Here is a 24346-nt window from a genome sequence, read left to right as displayed (position 1 = left end):
TATGCATACCCCAGAGTGGAAAATGTTGTAAAATATTTAAAATAAATACTGTTGCAAGTGCATATGGCAACAATATTTCTAGTTATAAAAGAAAAGCAATGTAACTAAGAAAGTATTGGAGATATCAATATATCCAAAAAGGAAATTTGTTTGGCAAAGATTGAAGCTGAAACATATTGCAAAAGATGGCGTTTAATCCCAAAACCTTTTTCAGGCATATAAATCACAAGAAAAATAAAACTGATAATATTATGGTAAATTAGGCTTGCTGTAGCTTGGGGGGAAAAAAAATGCTGATTTTTTTTTTATTCTTTTATCTTTTATTTTTTTTAATTTTTTTTTTTTTTTTTTTTTTTTTGTTTCCCATCTGTATTCACAAAGGAGGAACATTCAGGAAATAGGTTGTGTAGCTGTAGCTTATTCATACCATGAATTGATATTTGGTGCCTTCATCTTGTTACTCCTAAACAAGAAGAAGGTTCTCTAAAGTATCTGACCCACATGACAATCACCCACGTCTGCTAAAGGAACTATGTTCAGTAATTGATAAAGCACTAGCTCTTGCATTTCAGTGCTACAAAATTGGTGGGAAACAGAGGTACATCCCCCCCCCCCCCCTTCCAAAAAAAAAAAAAAAAATAGAAGGTGGAATTTGACCTGGATATTATAGACTTGTTAGTCCTGGGCAAATTATTTGAAGGGATTCAATTCTGAAATATATTGTAGAAAATTATTTCATGCAACTGTTTCCTCATGGTTTCATGGATCAGCTTTAATACCCAAGAACCAGACGCTCAACTGTAACCATAGCATAGCAACTCATGCAGGAGCTTAGGGGCTCATCGGTTTTCAGGCCCCTAAGAATAATGGCAAATGGGTTCTTGGAGAATCCATGTTTTAGCCTAGGCAAACTGTTTTCACATAACAAATCAGTTTTTATGTCAGGATCTTAGAGCTTATGTTATCTGCTGTATCTCTATGGATCATTTACAGGGACATTTTACAAATTTAGTGGGTCTATGTGTAAGAGAAATGCTGAAGTACTTGGGACCCCCATATGTGACAAGGTGAAAATGGTGAAGGAACATATGTCTTCCCCACTCTCTCCTTGTCACATATGCTCCCCCACCATTCACCTCTTGTCACCTGTAAAAAAAAAAATAAATTCAAATGTTTGAAATAACATCAATATTTAGCTTTTGTTTTTTGTAACAAAAAGGTAGCACCAAACAGCAATAATAACATTTAAATAACAAACCGCATCAAATCACACTAAAGTCTGGTACAGCCAACATACAGGATATAATGAATAAACCTCGCCAGTATCCTATCATGGAGTGCTGTTCTTCTAAGCTTCTCTATGTGCAGGAAAGCAGGAGTTGCCCAAGACTAATAAATATGGTTGCACAAAGCACCCTTATGCCGTTGGCTTACTCTCTGGTGTGCTTGTCTGCTCACCTCCTCTCCGAGCAGTTTTGTTTTAGGAGGTTATGGAACTCTTTCAAAATGTTGCTTTTTTTATTTCTAGTTATGTCCCTCAAGTTTAAAACTGGATCTTTGTAATAAAATTAGAGTCAGGCACTTTGAAACAAACAATATATAAATCACTATGTGTCAGCATATACATGATAAGGAGAATTTTGTGCACAATATAGCTATATTGGGATTATCTGCACTAGCTAGTCTCTAGCCAGTGCAGCAACATGTACTTAGGGTGTTACATTTTTAAACCTTCCTGAGTCTTCATTTTCAAAGTATGCAGCAACCTATGAAGGGGGGGGTCTGACTCCCAAATAGCTTCTTTAAATGAATGAAATGAGTACAAGTGAATAGAATCATGTAATAGAGCGCAGCCTGGACAATTAAGACCACTGTGTATGTGCAAATAAATGAAAATCTAGACTGCGGTGCTAAACCAACAATGGAACATAGCAGTTTATTGGAGATTTGGATTCTGCAAAAGCGTTCAATACTGTTCCATGGAACAGATTGGTCCTTAAATTGAGAGATCTAGGGGAAAAAGTTTGTACATGGGCAGATAACTGTTATAGATGGAACATATTCAGACTGGGCTACAGTTATTGGGTTTTGTACCACAGAGATCAGTTTTGGGGCCCTATCCTATCTTTGTGTTGGTGACATTGAAGATGACTTAGAAAGTGAGATGTCCATATTTGGTGATGATACTAATCTATGTAAGGTTATAATCATGAAGCAAACTATTAACTTGCTACAGAAAGATTTAGACATAATGGCACATTGAGCGGTGAAATGGCAGATTACATTTATTTTATGTTGCATACATAGGCCATTGTAATAATTTTGTTACTTACATATTCAATGGAATACAGAAAGCTGAATAGCATTGGTAGGCTAATACAACTGCAGATTGGCCAAGAATTGATAACCAGTCTTTTTTTCAGCTGTTGAGAGATTTATATCTCCCATTATGCTCCCATCAGCGTTAGCTGCTGTACTGAAGGGTCAGGATAGCAGTGTAAAGGTTTTTTTGTTTGTTGTTTTTTTGTGTGTGTTTTTTGGTTTTTTCTTCTGCTTTGGAATTGATTGTGAATAGTAATCTGAATTTTATTTTTATTTTATTTTTTTATTTTATTTTTTTTAGCTTTGTGGAAATCGTGGTTCGCAAAGCATGGGGGAAAGTGACAAAGTGAACAAAGCTTACAGCGCCTTCCGTGGGATTTGCATTGAGCGGGACAGCCTTAAACAAAAACTACTTGACATGGTTGGTATTAGATAATATATACAGAAATATTGCAAAAGCTACTTAATCAAATGACTTCTTGTATAAGGATACAAATCATTGAAGTGAAACAACTTTGGTGGCACCTAGTGAAAATTGTTCATGGAGATGATAATGTGTAATGGAAGTGAAGTCATACACTTCCCTGCGCGCTCTGTTTGACTCCCCTGAGCCCTGTGATTGTGCAGATGGTATTTATGTGTTGTACTTGGGTCTGTTATCTCAACTGCCATCATTTGGCAGATACATTTCCACAAATTCATGCCTGTTCCATTACATACTGCTACCACTGTAATACACCGCCTACCACTACTGTTACTACCACGTATATTATAGCATCTTCCTGGTCCCATTAGTATTGCTACTAGCCTCCGCTGCTTATTTTTACTGCAATCCCACAAACGCCCAAATCTCACCCACAGTCTGGAGCAGGACACCACCTGCACAGAATTATTCAGACATGCTGTGGACTGAGCCGCTCCTCACACTCTGGGGCACCACAGGTTCCCCTGGCTCTCTGTGTTTCAATACACAAATACTGATTCAGATAGGAGTGATGTTGGCAGCTTGGGTAGTTCTTATGAGGCTGACGTATGGGGCACAGTGGGCAAACGAAGAGTGAGTCCTGGCCTCCTGGAGATGAGGATGGCATCTGGCCCGGCAGCTCTGGAGGGGAGAGGAAAGTGCTAACTCAGGGGCTGAGCAAGTTCAACCCTGGGAACACATTGGGCAAAGATAGTAGGAGATGGTGGCTTTTTTTTTTAATGTAACATAGTTGATGATGGACTGGTGGTTTTTTGTTTTTCTTTTAAAACTCAACTTAAACCTATTTTGGATCTCCTGCGATCCCTCTCTTATATTTAAAATTGATCCAACTGAACCAACTGCCAATCTGTTTCAATTGGGTAAACTGCCCCCTGACCCAGTATTGCAGTCCTATTTCTCTCTGGATCCACTACAATCCTTCATTTTTAATTAATGGTCGTAACCTTTGGATACAGTTTACCGCTAAAAATGTTTCTTAAACATATCGATTGAATCTGCCTTCACATCCTTCCCTGGTAGTGAATTCCATATCTTGACTGCCCTTACTGTAAAGAACCCCTTCCTTTGCTGGTTGTAAAACTTTCTCTCCTCTAAACTTAGGGGGTGACCGTGTGTACTAGTGAAGTGTCAGAATGATTGGCTGCCATGGGTATCTGTTACTTTTCATGTGCACGAAGTGTCATAATTGTCAACTATATATATATATATATATATATATATATATATATATATATATATATATATATATATATATATATATATATATAAGAAATGGGGGTAATTTACTGCAGCCAGTAAACTAATGTATTGAGTCAAGTTCTGCATAACTTTTATATGGTGTGCGTCCAGGATAGTGGTTACCAATACCAGCCCTCCTGCTCATTTGGTGTGATGTTGAGGGGAAAAGGAAATGGTTATTTTTAAGATAGTGGTTGGGTCACTGACATGGCCACAATCTTACGGTGACAAACGGCAAAGAAGTTTCACTTAAAATACGCATGCATGGCACACCCTAATGTTTTTTTGTTTTATGTTTTTGGGGCCTTTGTTTTTTCTCATTCAGATTTTCCACAAATCATTTATGTCACCATCTATGGCACTAAATTCCCCTTTTTAAAATTCTGATGCCAATCCATGTCAAATACAGTTTGTTTTCTTGTTTTGTTTTTATTGTTGTGGGTTTTGGGTTTTTTGGTTTGTATTTAGGTGGTCTTGGTTTTCCAGTTGATGATCATTTATGAAGAGCATTTGTACTACTACACAGGAATTAATGATCCTTATTCTACATAATGTGTATGCTGCATTCAACCAGTAATTTTATTATGTTAGACTTCTGCATTGTGCAAGTGGATTTGAATATACTGTTGCTTGTTTTTATCGATGCTTATTGTCTTAAGAATGCATTTATTTTCTCTGTATACATATGTATTTTTTTCTTTAACAAGTTTAACTATTATAAACTTGAAGATGTTATTTCTATTGGTTTTTTAATCCTTTTGAATTTTTACCGTGTACAGGAGGAGAAAATTGAATGTACAAGGAGTCTGAATGAGCAGCTGCAGTCAAAAGAAGTGGAGCTGCTACAAGTGAAATCTGAACTAGATACACACCAAGGTATAGTAAGCTATATAATTTCATATGTACCTTCACTCCAAGTATGGGAGCCTGTGGTCTAAATTAATCTTCCGGAAACTTTGCTTAAGCAAGGAGTACTGATAGAAATCCTGTCAATGCAACAGAAAATAATTCTATATTATGGTATACACAGTTGTAATGCAGCAACATCAGCAGGTTACTTTGTGCAGACACCCTAATTCGCTTGCAAATTTCTGTCTGTAGCTTGTATGCTCCATATGCCAGGCTCGACAAATTTCTCTGCGTTAGGAAGTGGGACAGAAAAGGCTAACTAGCTCTACAAGTGTCTGCTGCCGTGGTGCAAAGTTAGTCTCACGAGATGAGACTTTGATTATATCTCTCACGAGACTAAAAACACTGTAGTACAGTATGCGAGTGACAGTCTGTCAACAAATCCGCATGTAGCTGATTCTTTCTGATTCACTGCAAGACTGTCTAATCGCTCTCACCAGTGCCTCCACCTCCACAGTGTGAGACATGCAATGCCTCCACCCAGGACAGGACCGATACAAGGTGTGAACCCTGCCTTATGAAGGGAAGTATCAATTCTAAATACTATTTAGCATAATTTAATATACCACATTTAATGTACCCTTATTTTACACATCCATTGCTTACAGTAATAATGCAAAGCAAAATCTTCTTACAGTATAAATGTGTATATTGGTAAGAACAATGGTGGTATGAGTTATCTAACTTAAATGGAATATCCACTCAAGTTTTTTTTTCTATTTTATATAACTTTATTTACACTCCAATAGGTAAGATGATTTGCTAACGTTTTTGTGCCGTTTTTTATGGTTGAACAATAACATTTAAACTCCTAAACGTCACTGCGGTACACATTTAAGGAAGAAAATTACTAAAGTACAGTATTATGCGATTTGATGTGTAGTTTATAAAGCATGCAAATGTATTAAAGCCAAAATCTCACATACAATCTTATTAATCACAACCATGTGGTCTCAAAATGCATTTGCAGTTTGGAGAATTTGCTGGCATATAAAGCATTCCATTTATCAAGCGGTGGTTTGCTATCTTGTCTGTCAAACATTCCCTCACAGCCTACTCCAGGTCGGACTCAGCCCTGTAGGAGCAATAGCACAAAATATTGTCATTCCCCCTTGCCTAGATATCTGTCCTGCCCTCTCCTAGTACCACTGGCTGTTGGGTGCTAGGATAAAAATCTCACAATATACAGTAACCTGGTATGTACAATTTCACATAGACAGCAGTAGATGTCACTATAATCCTTGTCAAATAAAGAGTTTGTTTCCACATTTTACATGCTATTAGAAGTAAGGTATATCTAAATCATGTTGCATACATCTAAAAAAACATTTCCAGAATACGCACATATCTTAAAGACGACACTGCAAAAACCTTTAATTCATGCACTTATCTCTTGGACTGACTATAGCAATTCCCTCTTTACTGGTCTTTCCCTAAACAGACTTGCACCCCTGCAATCTATTTTGCACGCAGTGGCCAGATTGATTTTCTTTGCAAATCGTTATTTCTCTGCTGAATTACTCTGTATGTCTCTACACTGGTTGCCTGTTTTTTACCGAATCCAATATAAAATACTTTTACTAACTTACAGTGCCATCAACAGAGCTGCACCAACATACACTCCTCACTTGTCTCAAAATATCTTCCAACACGACAACTCATCTCTGCACAAGATCTGTGTCTCTCGTTCACTCTCATTACATCCTCCCATTCCTGTTTACAGGACTTCTTTTGAGCTGCACCCACTCTATGGAATTCCCTCCCTTGCACAATAAGATTTTCTTCTGGTCTACAAAGCTTAAAGCGTTTTCTGAAACCCCACCTCTTCAGGCAAGCTTATTATATTCCTTAACCACCCTCTTAACCTTACTAGATTACCACCAGTTACACAATTCAAACAAGACAATAACTCTCTTACTAACATTGCTATGTGACTGGATCATATAGTATACCAATCCATTTTGTTTTTTGTTTTCACCTTTGCAATCTGGCTGGACTGAAATGCAATATGTAGACTTAACCTCATGTATCCAACTCCCATTGTCCCACTGATTGTAAGCTTGCGAGCAGAGCCTTCTCACCTCTTTGTCTGTTTTACCAGTACTGTACTTTTATTATTGTGTTTGTCCCTAATTGTAAAGTGCTATGGAATTTGCTTGCGCTATATAAATAAATGTTGATGAATAAGGTATCTTAACATTTGACAAAGAAGCACTAGGTAGTATATGACTATAGGGAAGAGCAGGCTAATTGGCTTGCTGTGTTTTTATACCTAAACTATATTAATAGAATTTCACACAAACGTATTCACAGTTTAGTAGAACAGTTCTGTTAAGGATGAATTATTAATTTTTTTTACAGTGATGAAAAGCTTATCCAAAACTCCTACTGACTGGGAGATTGAAAAGCTGAACAGTGAGTTGAAAATCCGGTCACTGGAGCAAGAAGTAAAATTGCTTCAGGAAGAATGCGGATGTCTCCAAGCGGAACTCCAAAGGACAAAGGTAATTGTTAAGAAGTGTGCAGTAAAAGTTTTATGTGCATAAAGCCATCTACACCTTATAGTGATCCATGCTCTAGCCAGATTTTATTTATGGAGGAATCCATTTCAGTTTTCACAATTAGTCTCAGTAAATCTTAGTCTAACCAATATGTATAATCTTACACCTAAAAGGCTTAGGGCTAGATTTACTAAGCTGCGGGTTTGAGAAAGTGGGGATGTTGCCTATAGCAATCAATCAGATTCTAGCTATCATTTTGTGGAAGGTACTAAATAAATGAAAGCTAGAATAACATTTATGCATACCTGCTTTCAGTTTACTATACTATATGCAGCATATATCCTAAACTGAAATAGTTTTCTTAAGGTTTGCATTTGTTTTTAACACCTTCACTGCAAATGGCGAGTGGGACTCACTCTGTAGATATAACCAATGACTACAAAGGGGCGAGACCATTCGTTCAGCAGCGCACACCATTCCTGGGAGTGAGAGAATGCTCACTGATCATTACGGACCAGAATGGTAAGTATTTCCTTCCTCCACCTACAGAGAAGGGGATAAGACCAGTGACCCAATTGCTCATATGACAGAGCATCTGGCACTCACCCAGCATTATGGGGAAAAAGAGCTCAAGGATGGGGGGAGGCTCTAAATAAACCTCAAGCTTTTTCACCCTGTCACATAAAGACACAGGGGTAACATTGTTAGTACACTATTAATCCCTTAATAGGGTTACTCATGATCAACAGACAATGTGCACAGGCTGCCCTTAAGTGTTTTGGCATGCTGGCACTTGTGTTTCTACAAGCCCCAGCATACCCATTGTTGCCAGAGCCCGTTGAGACTTGGGGAACCACAAGTGCCAGCATGCCCTGGGACATGTAGTGCGCTAGGGCAAAATGTAAATGGAGTTTAAAAATACTTTTATTTGTAATAAAAGCACCCCAACACATCCTTCATTCACTCTCTTTATTGATCACCTAGATCCAGGCTCGTCACCTGTAATATGCTGTTTTAATATATATAGATGCAGGAACAACTTTAAGCTTAAATTACTGTCCTTATCATACAGTCTTAGCAAACCATATGCACCATATGGTTTGCTAAGACTGTATGATAAGGACAGTAATTTAAGCTTAAAGTTGTTCCTGCATGGATGTAAATGTATAAATTTTGGTGAATAAGTTTTCTACCGTCTGACCTAAATTTTTTCAGTTTTGGACATATACCTGTTCGGTCCTACATTAAATAGGAGCTCCACCTTCAGTGATTTCATTGCCTTTGTAATCGACAACAGATCTACTATGAACCATTTTTCAGACTGAGACACCTTTTTAGAAGGCTCAAAACTGCCTCCTATAATTCCTTGCACCTCCTGGTGTAAGTATCTTTATTTACCCACATCCCTGGTTATTATAGCATGTTAGTATCTGTTTCCCCTTGTCACTACTGGTAATCACAGCTTTTGCTGGGAATTTGCAACTTCTCTATGATGAAATTAACAGTGCTCAGCATGAAGCGCTTCATAGCGTCCACTCCACCTGCTACCACTCTGGCTTCCGTGTGGGAGGGCTCATTGACTATATTACTATATTCTTGATGCTGTTAATATTATCATAGATGCCAGTGCCACAAAGGAACTCCCAGCAAGACTAGTTATCACTGGAGGTGAGGCAACAAGGAAGCCAACCTGAAAGAGACATCCCACTGTGGCAGCCATATATATATATATGTGTATGTATGTATGTATGTGTGTGTGTATATATATATATATATGTATGTGTATGTGTATGTGTGTGTGTGTGTCATACAGTCCTTAAGATACACTTGTGCTCATTGCAGACCTACAAATCTGAAAATAAAAAACAAATAAACAAATCTATGTCTCTAAAGCTTCCCGTTATGTAATTTCAATATGGGAGATATGAAATATCCAGACCTACACATTTTTAATGTGAAGAGTTTATGGTATGCTGAGTGCCTTCTATTTAACACGTTGATAAATATAAATTATAGTTACTAATGATCTGGGCTAATAATATGGCTTTAAGGTTACAAATGTCCATATTTCACTGAATAGATGGTTAAGAAGAGGTTCTATTCTAACACATGTGGTTAGCTGTGAACATGTCTCTTCGAATTTAGAGCAAGAAAACTCTCAGGCAAGGTGCAAACAGTCATTAAAGTACAAACACTGATTAGTCAGATTCACACCACGATGACACACTGCAACATTCTAGAAGTGAGGATTATGTACCAAGAGTCTGCGTGTCCTGTATCTACATTAAAGTGCACCTGTTGTCTACATAGAGTGGCCAATTTGTTGGCTTAAGGTTACTTTGTTGGGATAAATTGACGTATTGGGTGGTATTTGGGAACCCTTATTACGGTAATATGGTATATGTAATTCAGAAAGGTTGAGATGCCCTGGTTTAGACAATGGGTACACTTTAAAGTGCCTAATTATGTGGTTGTACTTTTCAATTCCAATAATGTTATCAAAAGCATTGTATTGGATCGTAATGAATTTCGCTTCTCTGGTTGTGGGTGGTAATGGATCCCTATGTAAAATTCATGGGTATTGTCTGAACAACAGTTGGAGAGGTATAATTTATTTTTTACCTACTTTTTATAATATTATGTTCCTGAAGGTCATTGAAGATGTGCTGCTTTGCCAAACAATATGTAAATAGAGTGCCAATTTCACAGGATGCAAAATGCATCTATATTCTCTAAATGGGCAAATTTATCTTCTCTTATACTACACTAAGTCATTTTAGTGCAGTTATAATTTTATAAAAATTAGATCAAAATTATAATTGAAAAAATTACTATACTTTGATGTTTTGCTAAAATATAACTGTTCTCAAAAGAAGAAATCTACTTATCTATAGACGTTGGAACAGAAAGGATAGTCCCCTTAGATCGACCACATTCAGTCAGTCATCTAAGCAATAAATTGGCCTTGAACCAACTGATTTTGTTAGTTTCACCAGATTTACCTTTTGTTACGAAATGAAGAAACGGTAAGCTTTAGTGATGAGACATTAGTGCTTGTGGTCTGTATCGGATAATATTGCGCAGGGAAGGCCTTTCAGAGTGTACTCTGAATCATGAGTCTTCACGGGTTTAAATAAAGTAAATTAACAAAAAGTCAAAGTACAAATAAAAGTATGACAGTGAAAAAATAAATGTCTTCCTGCTTAACCCCATTTGCAGCAGGACATGTACAGCTAGCTCTGCCCAAAGCAATGCTGCTATCTCCACCTGTTGTCTATACTACTAATGTAAGGGTTTGTGCATGCACTGTATGTCGCTGCAAATCAGTCTGAATAGTGAAATGTTACATAATTGGATCCCTCTATTTCTGGACCTCATAACTGTGTATATCATAGGGGAAAGAGAACATATATTTTTGTTTAGCTTCTTTATGCAGTTCAAATATGTATTTTTAATTTGCCAACTAAATAGCTTACTCTTTATGTAGGAAACTGAAAACATAACTGCTTTAACATGCAGTGGCCACTATGTGGCACCAAATTCAATGATATAAGGTAGATTTGACCTATTTTGGTTTGATTTTGAACTTGGTAAAGACATTTAACTTTTTATACTTAAATTTCACCATGCAAGTCACAATTATTGTGCTTCTTATTTTCATGTGTAATATTTAGAATGTTTACAATAGTGATTTGAGATATTTTCTAATTTTCATTATTTTTCCATCAGCTATGACATTTAATATATTAAGTATCACTTTACTACCAATGCACAAGTAATACATTCATAGTTGCAATAAGGGAATATTAGGTCACAAATTGCGCAAATTAGTATTAATACTTTTAATACAACTGAATGGGATATGCAAATGTTTTATTACACAAAGATTGCAGTATCGCAAATGTGGGATTTAGACCCGGGACTTTTGGTGGGGTAATTCCCTTGTCGGACCTGGTTAGCCTGCAGTATGAATGGTGAGACCTGGGTTGAAAAACCTGGGTCTCGCATAAAGCAGCTGTTTGGGTGTCTTGGACGCTTGAGGAGAACGTCATTGTTAAGCTGCTGCAGAAGAGTCCAGAAGGAGAAGCATTGAGAAGCTGAGCGAATGTCGCATTGGATGGAAGAAGAGGTCAGAGAGTTGCTAAATATCAGAGGGGAGGAAGAGATAAAGACAAATAACGGGCTGTAAAGGATGCAATGGTTTATTCAAACATTGCAAAAATCATGACCCACCGTAGAATAAAGGGCAGCCACCAACAGGTTGTGAACAAATTAAAATCCCTGCAAGGTAGCACAGTGTTAGCAGCTGCATCAAGCTCATTTGCTGTATAAAACGAAAAGTGACTCGCCGGCCATGATTAAAGCCAATGAAAGCTCCTCTTATGATGACCCGTGTTCAGTATGAATGGGGTCGACCCAGGTAATTCCTGGGTCCAAGGTGCAGTGTGAACTGGGTCTCTGAGCTGTGACGCTCAGAGACTCGGCAAAAACCCGGGATATTGCAGAAGTGGCAGTATGAAAGCGGTATTAAAAAAAAAAAAAATATAGCTTAGTTTAAAAAAAAACAAAAAACTATGCTCTGTGTGTGATGTGGTTTACTTTATGCATTTCCTTCATAGATGCCTTTGTTTTATAGAACACATTTATTACTGTTTATTTGTATAGCTCCACCATATTAAGCAATGCTTTCCAAAGAATATCGAATCAATCACCTCAGTCCCAGGCCTATTGAGTACAGTGTACATTCAGTGTATATTCCCTAATACACACACACACACACACACACACACGTACGTACATTTCGTCAGAAGCCAGTTAAGCAACCAGTATTTTTTTGGATTGTGGAATAACCGGAGCACCTTATGGGAACCCCACACAAATACGGCGAGAACATACAACGTGCCATGGAGAAAGAATACTCTGATCACACTTTCTACCAGTGACTAACACATTTGTTTGAAATAAAACAAAATAATGTTTTAAACTGATCATAAGGTAAACACACAATGTGACTGAATTACCTCTGTCTATTTATACTTCACCTTTTACTCCTCAGAAAGTGTTGCAAAAGTAAACTATATAATTTTGCTCCTGTATATTTAAAGTGTTTTTTGTTTATTTTATTGTGTATATTGTATGCACTCTTCTTTGTGTCTACTTTTAATGTCCTTTATGTAGTCTGTATTTTTATCTGATGAGAGCAGCCAGTGTCGCCAGGGACATATAGAGAATATTACTTCATATTTAGGCTGTCAGCACAGTACAATTGTACTTGAGTGAGTCTGTTACTAACAGCAGAGCTATCAAGCATGCCTAGCAGTAAAATAGGATTCATTTTACTCGCTAAGAATTTCCACCTTCAATATGCTGTTGATCCTAAACCCTCAATCCTCCATGAATGTGTCCATAGAAGAAGTAAGATGCTGTGCAGTTCGTGTATGATATGTCTATAAGAGTGGAGAGAAACAGACTTTATTTTACCATGCTTTACAGGATCGTATTGAGATATATGCTTTCAACCTCATTAGAGGCTGCCTTGTGTGAGGACATTAGTGCCACTACAAGCATTGTATAGAATCTAACATCAGCAGAAGCTGGCAGCAGTTCTGTGCACAATGGACCTTCATTTCTAGGAAGACATAAGAACCACATTTCTGATCATTCTAAAGCTCTGTGGTTGTATACTGGAAAGCTTATTGTCAGAATAATAATTTGCATAGTTTTATATTGTATTCTAAAGAATGGATTGAATTTATGTTCCTATTACTCATCTTGTCTGTAGTACTGTATCGCAGGTGTGGCCGAACATCATTTCTACACTACAAAAGTTATACAATGTAAATAGTTTCTAGTAATCCTCTCACAGTAGTTGCAGAAACAGGACAAGTATAGGTCCCAGTTCAAACACTTGTTTGGCCCTTCCTATATTGAAAGTGTTTATACATTTTCTGTTAAAAGTATAGCAAATTGTACTGGATAACTTTTGAAGATTCAGATGAGTATTGATCCCAGACTGCGGCCCGTCCCCTAGTTTAAGCTCGCCATGCTTGGGTGTGTCTCCCTTTCTCAAACCCCTTCCCCCCCCCCCCAGTTTCAACAACACCCCTTACCCCATCCTTGTTTAAAAATGCATTGGCTATGATACTTTTGTTCTTCTGTAGAAATGTAACAAGAAGTACAATGTAAAAAAACAGGTATGTGATAAAATACTGCTTTATTTGTTCACTTTGTACAATATATATTAGTGAATAAAATAAATCAAGTACTACTACTCGCCAAATGTAAGGCTATATTTTAAGAATATTTTCCATATACAAACGCACACTTTTTTTTTTTGTAATCACTTCTGTGGAGACCTGCAATTTTTCTGCATGTAATATATATCCTTTTTGTTTTTTGTATTCTAGAATGCAACTGTTGACAATAGTCTGTCTGGTAAAGGGTATTCTGAGAACAATGGAACTGAAAGGTAACTATTTGATTTGCTTTTTGTGGAAATGCTCCATGTTTAAAACAAAATTTTAGCTTTATTTTGTACTGGAAATGTTTAGTAGATGATATATTAAATGTAACAGCCCAAAGCAGCAGTGTTCATGAAGTGGTAATTTCTCTTCTAGATAATTATATGGAAAACTGCTTTGGCCAGGATTAAGCCAAAAAAGGGTCCATTTGATTATCTTCAATATAATATGAAATGCAAAATATGATCTTCACATACAAATATATAACATTTGTTATCACAGTAGGAAATGAAGGCTTAGGAAAATATGTCTTGCTAGTAATCAGAAAAAAAAATGTGTTTTTTTTTTTTTTTTTTAGCTCCCCTAGTTTAGGAACCTTATCAGTTTTTAATGTCTGTGCTCATTTGTATATTATCACATCTTCTCTCTATATCTGACTTGAACAATATCACTTGGATTGAATATAAAGCTTCCCCTACCTGCTTCAGCTGGTTGAGGTTATACAACCAAAGCAGGCAGGTATTTACAGTAAACAGTGTTTGTATTATTAGGTCTGGGACATTGTAGCTACATGAGTGTATTGTAACCTATTGCATCTGTAATTGAAGAGGAAGAAAAGCAGCTATTGTACATAAATAAACAAAAAATGGCATCTAAGTTACAGTGCTGGATAATTCTAAAACTTCAGTATTTTTGTAGCATACACTCCTGACATTTTATGGTGTAGGAAGAATGGAGCTGTATCCAGCCTCACTGTGGAATAGGGGAGATAATTTGTAAGTGATTCTTGTATATTTTTTTCAAACACCGATATATTTCACCTTTACAAATGGAGGGAGGGGGTGCGAAGCTGGCATCTATACCATTAAATTCAAATTACTGGAACAGTTCATAACCTGTATTTGTTGTGTGCATGTGAGTCAGCATGAAATTGCTTTATGTATCTTTGGTGGTTTTTCAGCCAGCTCCAAAATTATGTGTTGTGCACTTTGTGTAGGAGTCTGCCAGCAAGCCATTCCATTTTCTCAGTATGTGTGTGTGTGTACAGTTAGTTGTGTGATACTGTAACTTCAGTCTGATAATTATAAGATGAGAAAGTGACAGCACATCCATTTCAGTAGAGCAGAAGTTCATGACACTGATCCAGTATAAAGTACTTTATATCAGTGTTGCAGTGGCCCTGAGTTGCCTCACTCTGTCAATTTCTGTTTCTAGTTTAAATGTTCTTGACTGTACACACACCTGCAAAAAAGCCTTAGAATGGTCACACGGCTTAGTTTTAGAGTATGTTTTGTGCATATCAAGTTTTGACAAAAGAAAAATAGAATTTGAAGGGGGTTTTCACTGGTTATGTGGCCTGTAGATGGTTTCTTAACTCAAGCCTCTGTAACTCGCAACTGACTGTGGAGGAAAAGGTTCCAACTCCAGCAAACAAAGAAACTAACCTTAACTTAAATAAAGAATAAATTTCATGTGTCTGTACTGTAATCTTACAATTGTTCAAAACTGACAGCTGAGCGCTACCGTTGGTAAGTAACACCAGTTTGCAATGTGGCAGTTACTGAGAGCTCCCACAGCAGAGGAAAGGGCAGGGTTTAATCAGTAAAAAACTCTGGTGAGATTGCTTTTTTTTTTCTGATGTGGCTAAGTTCATAGAGAGACTTTATGTGAATGATTACCTAATAATAATAATTCAAATAGTCCTGCTATAACAGCTGCATTGTTTAAGCTTAAAGCCCTTTATCAACAATGATGATTCTAAACTTCACAAAAACTGAAGTTTGTGAGGTTCATGAAATTATTACACTACACTTTTTCCTGTTGTGCATAACAAGACAATTATAGGGGTGCTGTGACAGGATGGACCGCCCATGCCAACCTGTCTGTTGCTGCTGGGAACCGACTGGGCTTACTTTGCCACCATTCCCTTTCTTCATCCCAAATGCGCCCTCTTGCCGCAGTAGGAGGGGCTTACAAATACTGCCACCACTGGACTCCTTATCGGCATCCAGTACCGGGTTTCTTCTGTGTACCTAAAGCTGCGAGTGTACCCTGTTACCGACGTACCTGGGCTGGTACTCCTGACCTCTTACTATTAATCAGGGTTGATGTGGATGGATCCCCCCTGGCCTTTCACACTGACCAGAGCTGCAGGGTAGCTTTACAAATGACTTTACAAATAAAATAGAAGGTACCACTCTATGAATACGTCAGCCCTAACACATAAGCTATTATAATATATAGCGCATATAATTTTGGAGCAAAATATGAAAATAAATACAGTAAGACACCGAAGTATTACAGTAGTTTGAGGCGAACTGTCTGCTATATTTAGATATTTACATTTCTTGTGTATAAGTGTTTGCTGTCTAAAAATAAATTTAAAGGGGAACTTGCCATGGTAGTCATAGGACACTACAGAACTATAAACCATTAATAGCAGCCTGAAAAAAAAAACTAATGCAAATGGCTTTTTATAACCTGCCCCCCCCCCCCAATAATTGGATTGTTGCTTTATGTTATGAGTAGAGAATTAGTATATCCACTTGTTAAAACCTCATTTTACTTCCACATCGCAAGAAATTTTAGGCGGAAGTAAGGGGGATGGCTATTAATCTTGCATAAACAGCGAAGATGACATTTTGTCATCTTCCCTCTGTTTACTCAAACATCTTTTAAAAAGTTGTAAGTTAATATAGCTCACACTTGCTTGAAATCTTCACCACTCCTTGCATTTTTAGCAGTAATAATGCCTGGGTGATTTGCTTTTCCCCTCTGTATGCAATCATTTTTCAGCATGTAGAGCGAGAAGCTATCAGACAACTGTTCGGTTACTGTTCATTTTTGCTGCTCTTAACCTTTTTCTGTCTATTGACAATGCAAAATCTGTATTTTTTTATGCATATATAAATCTCATCCACAAGGGGGAGAGCATGTGCTTTGCATTGACATCCTCTCAATAAGCAGCTCTAGTGTATTCTTTAAGATACAAAATAAATTGATGCAAACACTAAAAATAAATTGGAATAAATGCAATGTGCTGCAGATTGTGCAGTTTTGCTTGCCTTACAGAAACATCTGCTAGCCTCTTAAAATCCCAAAGTGTTTTATGCATAGGTGTAAGCTGCTTAATTAACAACTGAAAGTCTAAGAAAACTGGAAATATTCCTGGCGTTTCTTATTCTGATTTTAGTTCAAACTCAAGATTTTAGTTTAGCTCATATGAAAATATTCCTGTCTTTAGTTGTTTTAGTTTACATAATTGTTAGTTTTAATTCTACCTCAGCCTGTTACGATGTACACGTCTCACTTTTAAACAAATTTATTTAAATGCATCTATTTATGAATATGCATGTGATGAATGGGTAATATACAGTTTGATATTCGATTCACTTGCTCAACTTTTAATGACTAGGTGTTGCTTACCCATATTTATGTGGGCACAGGAACATAGGTTACCTGAATTAATTTCCAAGTTAGTGGCTTGGAACATGGCACCAATTGTCTCAATATGTAGGAATTTAATAGGTAACAAAATATGCAAAAACACCAAATGAAAAAGTTGTACAGTAATGGAGCAATTGTTCTTCAATATAAGTAAAATGATACAAACAAAATTATATATTCGTCTTAAAGAATATTTCTAAATCTGTAGAAAAGAGTGGTATCTGTTTAGAAAAAAAAAATTGAAGTACAAAAGCAAGTAATAAGACGTTATGTGTTAGAGCAAATATAAGTAAAATATAAACGTATAAAAACTGTAAAATAATTATTCCTCTTTAAAAAACACATTTCTAAAACGAAAGCCTGGTATCTGCCGGAAGAGAATGGTAGAATGATTGAATTGAATGACCTACACCCTGAGAAATTAAGCAAAGCTTGATGTAAATTGACACATTTAATTTTATTGTGTCTTCCTTGGTAATCTGTATTTTACTAGAGATGCTCAGGCTCGGTTTTCTGAAAACCGAGCCCACCCGAACATTGCAGATCCGAGTTCTAAGTAGTTTTGCACACCCTCGGAACTGAAAATAAAGCAAAAACGTCATTGTTGCATCGTCAAATTTTGCGAGTTTTGGATTCTATAAGTATCCTCCACGGAGCTCTGGCGCCATTTCACAGAGAGACACTGCGGGTTTAGCAGCGTTCTTCTGCTCAGTGCCATTGGTCGCACAGAAACAGAAGATGTAGCAGTGTTCCTGTCAGTTGCAAGTGTCATATCTCAGCGTCATCGATATCTCAACTAGCTGCTGGCATCAGTCATGATGATACTAGTAGTCCTTCTACGTCATCTACTAAAGCCTATGCTCACGGGCATAGTGGGTTTAAGTCAGGGAAAATTAAATCCAAAAAACAAGTCTTTACATTTGGTAAAGAAATAAACACCTCTCTAATAAAGGGAAAGTTTACTGTAGAAAAACATAAAATTGCTAACATGTCAGTCTACCCAAAATATTAATAAGCTTTCCAGCATTAGCTAGCTCCCTGCTATGATCTACATCCCAGCACCTGCAACTACATCGCCAACCCCTTCATCATCACTGGAATGAACTGCTTCCATTGGTGCAGGACTTACACAAACAACATCATCGTCCTCAACACCATCATTAGCTCCGTCCTCGGCTATACAAATATCCCCCTCATCTTGTGTCAAATACAAAGTGGCATCCTCAGTTTGTGTATCACCGGCTACACTTAGGCTGTTCATCCACACATTTGCAGAACTGGTGAAAGAAGACTTCTTTAAGAGTACAGTATCAGAAAGGTAAGGCTTAGAGATAACACTCGTGGATAGACTCTGCACAGGAATTTGTCATTTTTAAACATAGTTTATTTTACTGCCTTACTGTTTTTTTTCAGCACTGCTTTTACACATTAAAGTTTTTGGGGACCTCTTTTGAACTCCAGAATGACAAGGTCTTGCGTCGTCATGACAGACCTTAGAAGAAGTTGCCTCACTGCTTGTTCCAGAAGTTGAACTAGCACTCATGCAGAAAGGCGAAGGCCAGATTCTTTCCTTGCCACCGTGTGTGTTGAATGGAATATTGTCAATTTTAGGTTTTTATACAGTTAACGTTTGCCTTGATTACTGGTGTTTTTTCTTACACTTCTATTTCCCTGACTTAAATCCACTATGCCAGTGGTTCCCAAACGGTTTCAGTTCGCGGCACCCTTAGTCTCCATATTTTTTTCAAGGTGCCCCTCTAAAATAATTACCGAGCAGTCCCATTTTTTTTAAGTATTTGAGTCAAAATAACGTAATAAGTATTTAGGTCAGGACAGAACAACCTAGTAAGTTGTTTGCAAAAATAATATGCATAAATCCAAGGGAAAATAATATTTTTATATATCTTTTTCAATTATATTTCTTTCAAATAATAATAATTTACAGCTAATATTAAGAGGAATAAGATTAAACAAAATAAAACATGTACAAAAATCATCACACTGTGCCCCTTCACCTTTACACTGTGCCTCTTCATCCTCACACTGAATATGTCGGGCGTGACATCATCACTACCGACACATTCAGTGAGGAGGATGCTGGGTCCCGGGAGCCGCCGGATTGGCGCACTCTTTGGGAACCGCTGCACTATGCACTTGTTTATATAGAGGGAGATGCAGAGGTTTTTTTCAATCTGTACATTCAGTTTGGTCAGCAAACTCGACATGAAAAGTACATGGATGTCATCACAGATAGTCCACCTATTACAGAAAAAACTGCATCTTAAAATAATTGCAACAACATGTATTTCAGTAGCTGTAGAGCAGGACTTAACAAGAAACAATAGTTTTGCTCTCCTGAAATGTGTTGTCATTAAAATACAGTAAGGTCTGTATGAAATAGTGCCCATTTTAACAAATGAATTGAGAAAATTGACCCCACTGTTCATTGACATATGTAAGTGTACATGTACTCTAAAGCAGGGTTGTCCAGCACGCCTGTAAATGTGGCCCAGAAGCTTGGTTGTGGCAAGGGGGCAGCACTGTTAATGAAAAAAAAAAAATCCTGCAAAAAAAGAAAAGAAAATGCTTACCTTGCGGTCACGTCAGCTGGTACTCCGGCTCCCTCTCTTGTCTCCTCCTCCGTGAGGTGCTCGCAGTAAATGTCCATTGCGGAGCGCAGCACAGAGGAGTCACCCGCGCAAGAAGAACAATCAGCAGCACAGAATTGGAGAAAAGAAGAGAAGAGGACAGGAGAACAAGCCGATTAAAAGGTAAGTTAAGGGGGATTTTTTTTTATTATTTCAAGGGACGCTGACCAGTGAATAAAAGTCACCTGGTCCTGGAGCATCATGGACCTTATCTCCCTGCTACATACTTCTACTTGTAATACTAATGGGGCATTATATATTATTCTCTTTGGCCCATTATAAGTTTTTATCCCTTAACTAACATAGTGATGTAATTAGCAAAACAGGTCACAATTTGGGGTCACAGTGATGTATATGTCAGGTACCGCAGGCCTGGTCAGGGCACCCTGATATACAATGCCTGGCTTAAATGCACTTCATTGATATTGCATCGAAACAATACAAAAAGTGATTATAGTATAATAACTAGAGAGGATTTTTTGAATAGGGCGATTGAAAGGTAAGTATAGGGGGATTTGAAAAAGAAGATATATATATATATATATATAATGTGTGTTTTTTTGGATGATCAGCTATCGTTATTGTTCGTGTATCTTATGTGCGGCCCAAACCAACTCGTCGTCTTCCAATGTGGCCCAGGGAAGCTAAAAGGTTGGACACCCCTGCTCTAAAGCAAAATGCAGCACCCAACAAATAAAAGGATTTAGTCGTTCATGTGTCTGTGTAGAGAAACCCGTATAAGAATCCTAAACTGCATATAGTGAATATCTTCTACACATCACCTTTATACATTAACTTTACATATATAAATTAAGACAAATACACTTTCCTGAGGTGGCAAATTAATAGATCACAGTTTATTTAAATCAATTGGGAAATTGGTGGCGATGAAACCCTGGATTGACAACAGGCCCTGAATCCACTTAACCAAGGATGTATTCCCTCACTGTTTGGCCGGCGCTAAATTTGGCATCAGAGTGACTACACTCTCTCTATACTCACAATGACCAACCCTCACAAAGCCGATGAAGCGATCCTCCTCACTAAAGGACCAAGAGACACCTTTACCTCGAAGGGGGCAGTGACCTGCGACCAATCAGCGATAGCACCGTATGTATTGCAGTGCTTGGGATTTTCAAATTACTTCTGGAAAATTATAGTAACAAACCTAGCCGAACAGTTAACATGCATGGTTCTTTCTTGGAGCCTAAAAGTGGAAAGTGACAGATGTCGTTCTCTGTGGACACTTTGGCTCACCGAAAATGCTAGTTTATGGGCATAATTTCATGGTGCAGGCACTCTAATAACTCCAAATTAAACTCCATCTTCGCCACTTTTCCTTTCGGATACCTCTGTGTGGCAATGTTTCATAGATGTCCTGTAAACTGTTGTGTGCTTTACAAAACTTAGATTTCCCAATAGACCCATTGGTGATGCAGATGAGTTGGTCTAAAAGAATTGCCCAAAAGTCATGACAACTTTTCCGTAAAATGAACTACAAATTCTACAAGGTTGGACTTTACAGGCGAATGCATCAAAGTACAGAACCTTTTGTAATGGTGATTTCCAGTGTGGATGAATTAATATTGTGTGAGGATGATAACGGCAACATTTTGCCACTCTAGAGTTCATTAACAGCAATGTTGGGCTTAAGGCGGTTAAGCTTGTTTTGTGGGGGCCCAAACAAACCAAGCACTTAAGCCACAAAACTGACACACCTTGTCGCTGAAGTAATTGGTTTGTTAAACTGTGCATGTCCTTTTTAAGATCCAACATAAGGGTGGGTAGGAGGGCCCAAGGACAATTCCATCTTGCACCACTTTTCTTTTCTGACAATGCTGTGTGGCACTGGCAATGTTTCCTAGATGTGATATAAACAGCTGTGTTTGTGCCATTGTTCTAACCAGCCTCTTGCTGCAGTCTTACAATTCATTGACAGCACTGTTAGCTTGGCTGCCTTAAGCCCATTGTGTGCTTGTGTTTTAGGGGCCCAAACAAATCAAGCACTTCAACCACAAAAGTGGCACTCCTTGTCGAGGAAGTTAAACTGTACCTGCTACCCCTTCTGTTTCTGTGTGAGTTTGTTAAACCATTTTAAACTAAGGACTGTTCCATCTTGCACCACTTATCTTTTTTTTTTTCCCTGCCACTGCTGTGTGGCAATGTTTCCTAGATGTGATATAAACTGCCGTGTTTGTGTCGTTGCTGACACGTGTCGTTGCTCTGTCGCTTAGCATCCAGCCAGCTCACTGCAGTCTTTAGCCATAACTATGAAAATCATATTGTGACCTGTCAAAATTGACTGGAAATGAGTGAAAATTAGTGTTATTGAGGTTAATAATAATGTAGGGACAAAACAGAGCAAAATTATATGAATTTTAGCAATTTCTAAGAATAATACAGGTCAAAAACTAAAACACACGAGGGGGGTTTTGCCAAAATCAAAACAGGAAGTTAATACAGATTCAAAGCCAAAACCAAAACACAGGAGTCAGTGAACATCTCTATATTTTACTAGAATATGACCACCTTTATTGTTTTTTAAAATGTTTTTATTTTTTTTAACTATTTATTTTGAGAAATCGCAATGATATACAGATACGAATCAACAAATTAGTACATTGCAGGAGTAGAAAAAACAAAACAAAACAGGAAGCAAAGCAAAACATGAATAAATAACAATGTAACAGAAAATTAAATAATGGATATGCAAGACATCAACAGAATGCCATTGAGGAAACAGGTAAGTATACCATTGTTACTCAGGATATTCAAACATCAATAACATTTTATAATAGTATAGAGGGGGGGGTAAGGGAGGGGGGGGGGGCACTGGTCGTCGCCTAAAGAAAATGGATAAATAATAAAAAAAAAAAAAAAAGAAAATATTTTTCTTTTATTATATAAAAAGAAAAAAGTTCAGGAGAGAGTATTACCCAGGTATTCGGGACAGGGGGAACAGCTTCAGGAGTCAGGCCCCCTATGCACATCACTTAACAGGGAGGAGTTGGTACAGGAGCGAAGGGGTTATAAGTAAAGCTAAGGAGCCCAAATCTGGTGGAATTTATCTTCCTTATCGTGAAGGTGGTATGTAATCCGTTCCATCTGTGCAATGAACCAAATATAGGATCGTAAGGCCGCCATAGTGGGGGGTTCAACTTGTTTCCATGCCACTAGGCAACGTGCAGCTGCCAGGACATGGGAAGCTAATTTCGCAGACTGTCTATCATCATCAATCAGAGGGTAACAGAGAAGAAAAGACCATGGGTCTTTCCGGACGGGGCACGGAAGGAGGGAGGAGAGGAGGGCCCTAACTCGGTCCCAAAAGGTTGTTTTTAATTTTTATCTCGTGCTTATCCATGAGTGCCCTGTTTATTAACAAAACTGATTGATTGTCAGACTTCACAGCAGCAGATCTTGTGAGTGACTGTAACCAATACACTTGTGTGTTTATGATGGTGAGTACAAGGCTACATGTGTTATGAGCAGTGTCATGATATGAAGGCTGGGGATCAGAAGCAAGCAAGATGACATAGATTAAGGGTTAAATTTATCAAGCTACAGGTTTGAAAAAGTGGAGATGTTGCCTATAGGAACTAATCAGATTCTAGTTATCATTTATTTAGTACACTTTACAAATTGACAGCTAGAATCTGATTGGTTGCTATAGGCAACATCTCCACAATTTCAAACCTGCTTGATAAATTTAACCCTAAGGGGCATATTCAATTCTTTTGAATTCCTGCGACGTTAAAACTTTTACCGTTATTATGGTAATAATAAGCTGGATTTCAGCTCGCGGCTCAGGGAGCTGCGAGCTGAAATCCAGCGAGAACACTACCGTAATAGTATTTACGTCCACTTACCGTAATAACGGTAATAGTGCGCGCCATGAGATTTTTGCCGTTTTCGCCAACAATTGAATATGCCCCTAAGAGTTGTATAGCAGGAGGAGCAAAGTCCATAGTAGCTGAGAGTAGTGATACAAGGCTCCTGTCACATTAATGCTGAAAGATTGTGATACACCTTCACAAGACTTTTGGTCCTTTTAATTTCAACTTTACTTAAATAAACACTAAACACCAAAAAATTCAATTTTCTGTTATGTATCATGAATGTAAAAGACCTTGTTTACATTTAAGCTAACATTCCACTGCACCTCTGTTACTCCTTCCCGACTCCAACATATAGGGCTTTAGCTGCTCCCATATCTTTGAAACAGGGTCAGGATGGGAACTCGTATAGGTTAAAATTCTGATGATGCAATCACCTGTGACATTACTTAACCTGTCACTATGTTCACATTCACCAACCCAGACTATTCATTGCTGCATC

At 37.7% G+C, this 24346-nt stretch overlaps 1 protein-coding gene across 1 annotated transcript in view; it reads left to right on the top strand.

Moving 5' to 3' along the window:
- The window catches only part of AZI2 (5-azacytidine induced 2), a 65382-nt gene that overhangs the window by 23045 nt on the left and 17991 nt on the right, over positions 1 to 24346 (top strand). Inside the window, exons 3-6 of the mRNA XM_075212373.1 lie at positions 2624 to 2743; positions 4825 to 4921; positions 7316 to 7458; positions 13863 to 13924. Of these exons, the coding sequence (XP_075068474.1) occupies positions 2624 to 2743; positions 4825 to 4921; positions 7316 to 7458; positions 13863 to 13924 (422 nt within the window). The remainder of the gene's footprint in view (positions 1 to 2623; positions 2744 to 4824; positions 4922 to 7315; positions 7459 to 13862; positions 13925 to 24346) is intronic.

This window comes from Mixophyes fleayi, chromosome 5, assembly GCF_038048845.1.
Source record: "Mixophyes fleayi isolate aMixFle1 chromosome 5, aMixFle1.hap1, whole genome shotgun sequence".
NCBI classification, from domain to species: Eukaryota; Metazoa; Chordata; class Amphibia; order Anura; family Limnodynastidae; genus Mixophyes; species Mixophyes fleayi.
This window is presented reverse-complemented; position numbering and strand designations above follow the sequence as displayed.